This window comes from Podarcis muralis, chromosome 3, assembly GCF_964188315.1.
Source record: "Podarcis muralis chromosome 3, rPodMur119.hap1.1, whole genome shotgun sequence".
NCBI classification, from domain to species: Eukaryota; Metazoa; Chordata; class Lepidosauria; order Squamata; family Lacertidae; genus Podarcis; species Podarcis muralis.
The window spans coordinates 74621788-74633408 of NC_135657.1; the positions used below are offsets into that span (position 1 = coordinate 74621788).

At 41.3% G+C, this 11621-nt stretch overlaps 1 protein-coding gene across 1 annotated transcript in view; it reads left to right on the top strand.

Moving 5' to 3' along the window:
• The window catches only part of SIM1 (SIM bHLH transcription factor 1), a 59397-nt gene extending 49446 nt beyond the window's left edge, over positions 1 to 9951 (top strand). The window contains exons 11-12 of the mRNA XM_028723047.2: positions 1250 to 1655; positions 3664 to 9951. Of these exons, the coding sequence (XP_028578880.2) occupies positions 1250 to 1655; positions 3664 to 4403 (1146 nt within the window). The 3' untranslated portion in view covers positions 4404 to 9951. The remainder of the gene's footprint in view (positions 1 to 1249; positions 1656 to 3663) is intronic.
• Positions 9952 to 11621: the final 1670 nt, after the last annotated feature.

The following is an 11621-nucleotide window of genomic DNA, read 5'->3' on the forward strand; positions in this document are numbered from 1 at the left end:
TTGGTTTCCTGCCCCCAAATATACCTCCACCTTCTTCTTATTTGTTTGTGGAGAGGTGAAATTAAGGTGCATCAAAGCAATTGTTATCTCACACTTTCCGGTGCATTTTCCCGTCGCTCTCCTTATTGCAAAAAGTATTATATTTTGGGAAGTGGGTTTGTTATGGAAGACCTCAGCATTATTTACCTGAGATACTTGTACACCAGAAGCAAATGTTAAAAACAAACAAAAAACCAAAAAAACTGTAACTTCACAACCTGAATATGTGATTGAATTCCACCAGAAAATAGTGACAGTCTAGAAGTGCCATGAATACTACTGTTGAACTAAGTTGAACTTGTGTTTCAGTAAACTTACATAGAATTGCACTGTGATCATCATACCAGTGATTCCTAAAAAATCTTCTGCTTAAGAGTCTTTTAAGTACATGGCTGTGGATTCTGGGGAAGCAATGAACTTAGAAACAAGTGTTTGCAGGTGAGGAAGGGGAAATGACTGCCCAAACATAGTTTTCTGGCCTCTATAAGCACTTGGGAAATGGTGTCTTCATTTGTCACTTTTAAACCTGAGAGCCAGCAAATAAGTATTAAGGGTGGAGATCAAACTAAGAAGGAAACTTCTTAGCTTGTGGAGTTTAAGTGAAACATCATATTGGCACAGTAAGCCCATAAAGCAGAGTGAGTGGGTGTTGCTGTTACAGCAGTATCACTAGACACAACAGAGCACTATTGTGAAAAGCTCTTGCATAACATGGGATTAAATGGAGAGGGCTAGAGGTGGCAGTGGGTCTGATGCCACTTCATGGAGTCTTAAAAGGATTTTGGCCATTGGGATTGTGGCTGAATAGACAAAAACAGTCCCATTTGACTTCTATAGCTTTTACATTTATGATTTCAATCAGGGTTTTTTTTCCAGCTGGAACTCACAGGAACTTAGTTCCCGCACTTCTCAAGTGGGTGTCATTGGTATTATAAGAGAGCAAGGGAGGTGTTCCTGATGAGTTCTGGCACCTCTTTTTCTTGAAAAATAGCGCTAGTTTCAATGCAGAAAGCTTTGTAGTGCTATGTAGCAGTGAGAAAGTAGGCATTCTGATTCACAGCCTAGTTATGGATGCAACTTGTCTTAGTCCTTCTTCAGTTCTAACTCCTCTGTTTTGTGAATTGGGTTCCGAGTTTTCAGTAAATCAAATTGCTTCTTAGACCGTATCCCACCGTTAATGTCTTCTTTCCCCTTTTTCTTTGTATTGCAGTATTCTGGATTTCATACAGAAAGATCTGAATCAGACCATGAAAGCCAGTGGGGTGGCAGCCCACTGACCGACACTGCCTCTCCACAATTGATGGATCCCATTGAAAGGCCAAACTCTCAGCATCACGATGTCTCCTGTGCCTATAGACAATACTCAGACCGCAGTGCTCTCTGCTATGGTTTTGCACTTGACCATTCCAGGTTGGCTGATGACAGACACTTCCACACTCAGGCCTGTGAAGGCAGCAGGTGTGAGGCTGGCCGATACTTCCTTGGCACGCCACAGTCTGGGAGGGAAGCGTGGTGGGGTTCCCGATCTGGCCTTCCCTTAACCAAATCTTCTCCTGAGAGCAGAGAAGCCTATGAAAACAGCATGCCTCATATAACTTCCATACACCGAATTCACGGTAAGTGGTAAATGTACTGGAAGGCAGGTTGTGGTAGCAACATTGAGCCAGGGTTTGAAAGGCCTGCCTCGAATGGTCTCAAGTTGACCATTTATGGACCTAACAATGGAGTTAGGAGATATCTGTGGTCTGTTTGTTGACTAGCACCTTACCTGGAAGTAGGGATGGGGGAGAATTTCAATTTGCGTCACATTTAAAGGTGAATCTATCCAATTCAGACATTCCAAAACTGCGTGAGCACCAAAACACAGCCATCCTTCAAAATTCACACTTATCCAAATTTTGCAATGCATTTCTCCAACCAACCAGTGGTTACAAAAATGCATATATTAAGGGAAAGTGTGTGTAAAAATAATTAATTTCTGTACCACTTAATATATAAAAATTCTAAATCGTGTGTAGAAAACTAAAGTAGCAGCAACAGGCAACTTAAACAACAATCAAATGTTGCAAAAATACAGTTCCATAAACAAATAATACATTAATGCAAATTGTGAATAAATACAGACCAAAATCAACATCTTCTCCGTCTAATACACCTCCCTCTCAGCCTCCTGGCTCTCACCCAGAGCCCAAACAAACTCACTGCTCCCCCTCATAATCTCACAAAAAAAGAAGACTCTTGGAAACTAGATATTAGTGAGAATGACAAACAAAATACATTATATTTGGAAAAATTGATTTTACCCATCAATATTCAGGGCACTGGTGTGTGTGTGTGTGTGTGTGTGTGTGTGTGTGTGTGTGTGAGAGAGAGAGAGAGAGAGAGAGAGAGAGAGAGGGACAGACAGACAGACAGACAGACAGACACAGATTTTTAAAAGGACCATTTCAGCCAGTCAATTGTTATTATTCTGCATTATAATTATTGTAATGTATTTATGGCCCACATTTCCCCCAAGTTGGGATTCAAGGTGGCTTGCAACATTTAAAACAACATTATAAAATACAATTAATAAAAAAATGATTGAAATACAACAGAACACATTTAACATCAACAAATTTTATGGCTACTTGTAAGTTAATTCTGCTTGCACAGTAGGACTTCCAAAAGTGTGACCATGATTGAAGTGTCAAGCATCTTTAAAATTAGGGAATATTTTTTCTATTAAAAATGAAGTTTTACACTCATTGGCCATATGTGACAAGTGGGGACACCCCCTGTCAATCATTTAATACCATAATATGGCATCAGGTGGATCTGAACTTTGCAGAAAGCAATGGGACTTGTATTTGGTGCAAAATTTAAATAGTGCTGAATGCAAGCCAATTATAATAATAAAAAAGCCTTCCAATACAGGGCTGCCTTCAGATGTCTTCTAAAAGTTGTCTAATTCTTTATTTCATTGACATCTGAAGGGAGGGTGCTCCACAGGGAGGGTGCCACTACCAAGAAACCTATAACAAAAGAATGATGAGGAGTCCACTCTAAACTGTGCATTTTTTGTTGTTCTTTGGCAGCTGTGGCTTTACCTGTTCCACACCTGATTTCAGGTGTGTGACAGGCGTGTGTAACAGGTGGGCATGGCCAGCCAAAAATCACTTTGTGGGACAAATTGGACAGCTGATTTGGTGGGCCTAGAGTGACCCATTAGTTGCAGGTTCCCCACCACTGCCCTAGAGTCTAAGCCAGAATTCCCCAACTTGGTGCGATGTTTTGAACTACAAATTCCACAATCCCTGACCACTGGTCATACTGTCTGGGACTGAAGGTTGCTAGAGCCTAAGAAGATCTAGGCTGGCAAAGGCTGACTTGGACCGTGACAGGGGAGTTCTGTCAGTTGTGCCCTTCTGCTGATACTTCAGTGTTGTGAACTGGTAACAAGGTCAGAGAAACAGGTGGTGGGGAGGCTTAATTTCACCATTTCATGGTTGCAGAAGACTTGTAGTTATTATAAGAGTTATATTCCCACTGGGCGTGCATAAGGTCTGAATGTTCTGCTGTTCTCTGACTGTGTACAGCCCGTTGCTGATTTGCTTCTCTCCTTTGTTTTACCCCACTTTCTAGGAAGAGGGCACTGGGATGAAGAAAGCGTTGTCAGTTCCCCAGACCCTGGTTCTGCTAGTGAATCAGGTGACCGATACCACTCTGAGCAGTATCAGGGCAGCCCACACGAGCCCAGCAAAATTGAGACTCTCATAAGAGCGACTCAGCAAATGATTAAAGAAGAAGAAAACAGGCTGCAGTTGCGGAAGTCGACTCCCGATCAGCTGGTTTCCATTAACGGAGCAGGGAAAAAGCACTCTGTTTGCTTTGCAAGCTACCACCACCAGCAGCAACAACAGCTTAGAGGAGATGCCTGCAGGGTCCCTAGTGTCACCAACACATCTCCCTGCGAACATACACAGCAACAAGATGGGAAGATGATGAGCCCCCATGACAATGACTATGACAACAGCCCCACGGCACTGTCTAGAATAAGCAGCCCCAATTCTGACCGGATTTCTAAATCCAGTTTGATACTGGCTAAGGACTGCCTTCAGTCAGAAGTGTCACCTCATCAAACTCCAGGGGATAACTCAGCAGAATCCCCAAACTATTACAATTCCCATCGGCAGTACTTTGATAAGCATGCATACACGCTAACAGGATATGCTCTGGAGCACCTTTACGACAGCGAAACCATCAGGAACTATTCTTTGGGTTGCAATGGGTCACACTTTGATGTGACGTCTCACCTACGGATGCAGCAAGATCCAGCACAGGGACATAAGGGGACATCTGTTATAATAACCAATGGGAGCTGATGGGTGTTTCCCAACCCCCTTTTCATTTCTCTTCTTTTTTAAAAAAGTTTGTGCTAGGAAAATATCTTTGCAGTAGTAACAGCAGGCACACGTGTTTTGATACCCTTGCTGTTACTAGCATTTGATAAAACTACAATGCACTAGAGAGAATACTTGTAAGGTACTGGGGAAGTGTTGCTTTATCTAAGTTACTGTTGAAAATGCACTGGTCCCAGTTAAGGTTACAGCAGTCAGTTGAATCACAAAGCTGATGCTACATTGTGGTGGAGGAGATCTATTCTGGGAGCTTCTGGGGTACATCAAGGGGGCAGATTTTTCATTGTGTGGAAATGTATGAGGATGTAGAGAGAGTGACTGAATTTCTAAGCCTCTGGCTACCTGCCACACCCTCAGAAGACAAAAAATGCTATGCACTCTTTCCATGAAAAAGAAAGTGAAATGCAGCCCCCCTCCATTTTAAAGCAAAGCTATCTGTGCAGTTTCATATTTATACTGGTCCTGCTTCTCCAGTGACTGCAAAGAATGGCTAGATAAAAGTTATAGGGCCGGTGTGGTTCTTTGATAGGGTATTGGCTATTATATGGGTATTTGACCTGGAAGCTGACTTGCTGGACAACAAACACAGACAGGAAGAGAACCGCTTGCTGAGGTCATGTGACAAGGGAGAGACAGAAGGGCGAAGAGCCATTCTTATCCTGGTTTGGAGTAGCAGAAGAGATGTAACTGCCAAGGCCATTGACTCCTGGGGCACCGTGGGGCCCCCAATCATTTTTTTGAAGTGGCAGGGGTCCCTCAATGTTCAGAAGGGGCCCCTGTGCAATGTCAGGACGTTGAGTGCTGCTGCGCATGGGTCCCTTCAATCTTCTGGAAACTGCATAGTTATACAGGAGAGGAGACTATCAGATTGAGATCACTTTGTGGGAAATGGTTACATTCCGGTAAGGAGTATAGTAGAAGATAGAGCATAGTGGAAGTTAAGCATGAAAAGGAAGAGCATTCAAACATAATTCATTTCCCACAGCTTGGCATGCCCTGTCCTCGGTCTAAGAATGACTGAGTTGTGTCTGGAGAGAGAACTTCCTGATTTGCTAAAATAGATGTGGGGAACATTTGGCCCTCCAAAATGGTGCTGAACTGCAACTCCCATAATCACTAGCCGTTGGCCAGACTTCCTGGAGCTGATGGGAGCTGTAGTTCAGCTACATCTGAAGGGCCAAAGGCTCATCCTACCTGTGCTAAAAAAATAGAAGGGATTGTGGAAAAGTCCAACAGAGGTGATGTTAGAGAGGCTGAGGGTCAGAAACACAGGTGTGTCAGAAAAACAGAAACAGAACTCGGAGGTGGGGAGAAAGGAGGGGAAATTCAGCAAAACTGTGGAGAATGGTTGGCTTGCCCAGTTTCAGAAAATTCTGAAAATGCATCAAAGCTGGCAGGGATGATAAGAAACAGGCCAGTGAAGTGCAACTTTCAGTGGTCCCATAAGAGCTCTTTGGGAATGATTGGGGCTTATGCAGAGGCCCCAATGGTTGCCGTGAAAATGTTTTGCTATCGTACAAGTATCAACACAGTATAATGCCTCCTCTGTCACATGCAGAGTTGGTCAAGCAAGTGGACTAATCAATGAGACCTCGTATTGATTCGATTATTCCTAACGTTTAAAATTATCAACCACAACTTTGCCGTGACATCGGGAAGCTTTGCGAATTACTGCCACCTCGTTTCTGAGGTATCTTCCAGAGAGATTAGTCCATGTTGGCTATTTAATGAGCATTTATCTTGCTTTGTGTGTAGGGTGGTAGGACGGCACTGCATCAAGAAAGTGTTATCCCTCACTTTCCACTGCATGCCCCTATCACTTTCCTTATTAGAAAAGGTCTGATCTTTGGGGGGGGGGGGGAGCGTGTTTTGCAAGATGAATTTTCCAGGATGTATTTGAATCCCACTCAAAAATTGTGATAGTCTGGAAGTATGCTGGGTCTTTAGCATACTATGCCCTGATGTTTCTAAGCCTTTCCTCATAGCCGAAAGTGTGAAATCCACTCACAACGGCACTGCAGTAATGATGCTTTGGACTGGACTGTGTTTATGATATTCTGCATCATGCAGTATCCTCTATGCTTCTGACTAGCTTTGAAATCCCTGTGACAGGTGCCTAGCCCAGACTCCAGAGCCCCTAAAACGCTCCACATAATGTAGTTGAGATTCCTGCATTGCAAGGGATTGGACTAGATGACTCTCAAGGTCCCTTTCAACTCTACAACTCTATGATTTTATGTATCCCTTCCAGCCATGTGGAAGAAGTGATGCCTAATGTGATACAACCATGTTACTGAATACAGCCTTTGATGATCACAGTATGAGTCTGGCAGCCCATTCCCCCCACCCACATACTGCTTACATAAATCACTCTGAAGAAGTGCCACTGGCAAACATGGTTGTGCTGGGTTAGATCTTACATGATGCATCCATGTGTATGCTCTGGGTGGAAGGTTTTACAGTGTCTGCACATTCTGTCCAAATGTCTGAAGAGTATGATGCTTCAGTCTAAATCTACCTTCTACCCACTCCCCTCTTTCAGTGTAGATTCATTTAGGGTTATGGTAGTAGTGTGCTGTATAAAAAGAAAAAAAGAAAGCTGAGATTCTATGGATCCCAACAAGAGTTGTCAGAGTCCGATAGCACACTCTAGAGTCTGTTTAAGACCTGAAAGGTAATCCATTTGGTGCAGCTGTTTAAGCTAGAAAGTCCATATGCTTGAGCCTCAGCTAGATCTCTTCACAATGAAGTGCTTCTGCAATGCCTCTGCCTGGTTATGACAACGGCCACCTGTTAATTTTAAATGGTTATGTGTTCTATCAAATTTTAAATAAAAATTACATGCTGTTGTACAGCATATTTTACAAAAAGGATAAGAGAGGATTGAAGGAATAGGCTGTCTTATGCATAAATGAAATTGGTCTTATTTTCAGAGCTTTAATGCCCCCACCCCCAATTAATATTGCGAAATGGTGCATTAATACACCCAAAAGGTGGGTATTTGGTTTAAGATTCAATGCTCCAAATCAGTTGAAACGTGCGCTACGATTTTGGAGTGCTTAACAAATACTGCAAAATGCATGTTGACGTGATGTTCTTCCTCATCTGGAAGACTTCCTGGGGGTGCTTGATTTTTTGGTTTTGTTTTTGTTTTAAAACAACAACTAAATGGTTATTTGCTTTTTTTTGCTAATTGGACACTTGCTTTCTTTTCACTGAAACTCAAGTGTTTTTCATCACAGTTTGAACATTCTTTCATGTATCTGCCAAAACCTGGAATCTATCCCCAGAGCTAAAATGCACTTAAAATTAAAGCACGAAATCCAAAATCCAGCCTTTCTGTTGATTTTGAGCTTATATGCAGTCAGTTTCCCCTAACTTTCATGTTTGCTGTATAGTTTTTGTGCAGTTGCCTTCTGTAGAATGAACTGCTCCCAGGAAAACCACAGACTGGGTTTAGCTCTGGCCTGGGTGATTCTGATAGGAATTATATTACTTTATTTGTTTATGCATTTAAAAGTTTTCTTATTTCATCACATCGCTTTCCTCTGATCTTTCCAAGAATCTAGAAACAATGCAAGTAAAACAGCAAGGCTACTCATTCCCATCAAAATAGCATAAACTGCCATCTATCTGAGGCTGTTCTTTTATTTAGGGTTGACTGTTACCTCCAGAATGTGCCTCAACAGAAAATTAAATATTTTGATAGAGAAATTCAGAAGCTTTTGCTGTTTTTGCAGAATAGGCACTGCAATGCATTTTTATTTTGAATAATAAAACAATATCGTGTATTTATCATGGAGACTACCGTAGGACAAGCTAAGGACAACTGATGCTCACTTCAAAGACAGAAAAGTCTTGTGGTTTAATCTCGGCTTCAGATGGGAAGAATATACCTGCTGATGAAAGATGGCTCATTTATGAGTTGTGGCACTCTTCATGGTAGGAAACAGTAAAGCTGGCATTAAAGACAAAGTCTTGGAATTCAGAAGGTGGCAGAATGAGCATTAGATGCCTTTGCTAACGCAGTTTTGGTAGCCACCCTTTCTGCTGCAGTTGCCTTGCCATGTGCTCTTCTATTCTGAACCCATTTTTTTGTTTGTTTGTATGTGTGTTGAGGGTGTGAGGGCTTCAGAGGGAAGGAGAAGGCAGGAGAGTCCTGTTCTGTGAATGGAACATGTTACAGTCCAAGCCAAAGTGTCTTGTCCTAGCTACGTTAGGTGCACTTAAGCCACTGAAATCACACCCTTAATTGCACCCAGCTTGGCCACGATTGGGCTGAAAAATCGAAGTGTCCAGTTCTAGTCACTGCTACTAACCTCTCTTTTTAACAGCGAAAACAAATATGCTCAATTATTATTGTAGTCATTTAAGCTATTTATAAAAACAAACTCTTATTTATTTTTAATGCATGTTGCTTACTTTTCAAATGGAAAAAGTGTTCTTAAAACCAAGCAATTACATAGGCTTATTATTAAAGAACAGTGTTTTACTTTAAGAAGAAAAGAGAAATTAATATGCACAACTATTTTCTGTTAAGTATTGATATGGTCTTATTTTTCCTTAAAGGAATTTTTTTAAAGGTCAAACACAACTGTATCCAAGAGCACTTCTAAGATAACAATGCATTTTGCTTTGTTTTTTCACGGACATGCAAATACCCTGTTTCTAAACCAATTGGGTGGTATTCCACTGGCGCAAGGGCATGGGCTTTGAATTCATCAGGGAGGGGTCTGCTAATGGTAAACAGATTTCTGTGGGGACTGCAGGGTGGAGGGGACATCAGCAAAAACCCCTCCCCTCCTCCTATTCCAGTAGTGGATGCCTTCTGTTGGAGCAACAGCAACAGGAGGACCAGCCGGATTCTACCCACTGACTTAAAAGCAGGTCCCATTTATTCTAAAACAAATCAATTCCAAATAAGCATGCTCAGGTTCAGTGAATAAGATGATTACCATAAGCATATTTACTTGGAGTTCCACCAAAATCAAAAGGTCTTTTATCCCATATGATAATGTGTCTGATCCAGCACTCTAAGGCACATACTGAGCTCCTTTTGCGCTCACAGGCATTTCCGATAGCTCAATGGAATGGGCTGCTCTATGCATGTAAAGGAATGTAGGCGTCCTCCATTGAAGTGAATGGGGAAGCTCTGCGGAGCACTTCAGAGCAAATTGTAAAACTGAAGAAAATGTGTTTAGGATCATGAAGGCCGAAAGAATTACTCGCTAGTATGGCAAAAGTGCAAAGTTGCCAACATCACAAACACCACGACTTGCAATGTTCATGTTCTAGTGACATTGTAGCATAACATCTGTAATTTGAAGTTCTCCTTTGGAATGTAACGTAGGAAACCCAACTTAGCTATGTCACCAATATCTTGAAAATTGTTTCCATTTATAATTATTTATATTGTAAATAGATTTCTGAAGTAAATTTGAAGTCAATGTGTATAAGATGTATTTATTATGTGAAGAAATTTTTCTTTAAAAAATACAGCTACCAATATGTAGTCTCTGTCTGGTTTCTTGATTCTTTTTGCAGTTAAACCCTTATCCTTTGCACAAAGGCAAACGATACTTACCTGTGCAGCATCTCACTCACCTTCTGTCATATCTAAACTAGGTAACTGTGTGCCCAGTATTAGTTTACAATATGATATCTGCCCAGGCCACAGTTATGATTATGCTGCATGAGAACTTAAGACAACCCAGTTCACACAGATTTTAAATTAGACCTGAGGCTGTTGGGGAAAATATTTCTGAAGCAATACCATTGTTATCTAACTGAGAGCCCACGCCAAAGAAGTCTCTACTGATAAGAGAGTCTACTTTGAGCTGCCACCACAACTATGGTGGCAGCCCACGCCTGGCAAGCAAGGGTGAGAGTCACAGTTTGTTTCCTATCTTGTTTATTACTGATAAAGTTGAAAGGAGGGTTGTTATCTTAGTGGCAACTGGGGATGCCTAAGGCTACTAGGACTCCAAATGTATAAATGCACAAAAGAAACATCTCGGTTATCCTGAAGGCGATGATCAGACAGGCTGCTTGAAGAAAAACAGCTGATTCTGATTTTTTAAAAAGGGGATAGCTTGGCTTCCTGTGATCAATCTTCCAAAGTATGGTAGTAAATATGTTAAACTGCAGGTGCCAGCAGGCTTTGAGGCAAATAACTTAATATGGTTCTGCTTTGTAGTGTTGTCAAAATAACCAAGCACAAGTACAACTTCGTTATTTCATGATTCTCCATTATGAATGAATATGAATGATGTTTACTGTTGGAAACTGATAGCATGTGGGAGTAATGCAAACATATCACCGTTGGAGGAATTCATACAGAATATATATTTTAAATAATATTTGTTCCTGGGCCAGCTTTGCGGCACGGAGTAATTCCATATGGCAGCTTGACTTGAGCTTACTCCAAAGTTAACTTAAAAATGTATCTTGGCAAAATGCAGTTGCCCCATCAGGAAACCATTCTCAGCTTCTTCTGAGGATTTCCGGTAGCTTTCTTTAGTGTGTCTTCCTGCTTCCAAATCTCCTTAATTTTTTTTTTTAAACATATAGTGTCTTCAAGGTTCATTTGGAAATAGGCAAATACCACTTACTTTGGAAGCTGTACAAACAGAGTGTGAGAGATCTGATGCACTCAGTATCATTTAGGGTCACCATACTGATTCCATTTTTAGGCGAGCACCTAAGATATAATGTGCAAGATCCAGTGATGTCCGTCTAATTGTGCAACATGTGTCCATTTGCACAATGAGACCTTCAGTTTTTCTTATCCTTCCATTAGCCCCAAATCTGCAAATGCTCCAGAGAGTCCCCAAATCCCACCCCCAGAGCAGATTTTGGAATTGCAGGTGGGAGAAGAGGAAGGAGAAGCCCTGTTATGCAAAGGGACATCTGGCTGCATTATGCTGGATGTCTCCCTCTAAAGTATACATTTTAAAAGGTAAAGTGTGAATGCACTAAATATGTGTACTGTAGAGTTGTAATTGCCTGTAGCATAGGCATTAATTGACTTTTGTATTTTAAAAGGGTGGTTCTCTAAGAAAAGGCTTATTTCTTTATTAAAATTTACACAGCGCTTGATGGTTAAAAAACCTCAAAGCTGTTCACAAAATATAAAAAAGTAAAGTAAAACAACAACAACAACCTTCCTTTGAAACATACAAA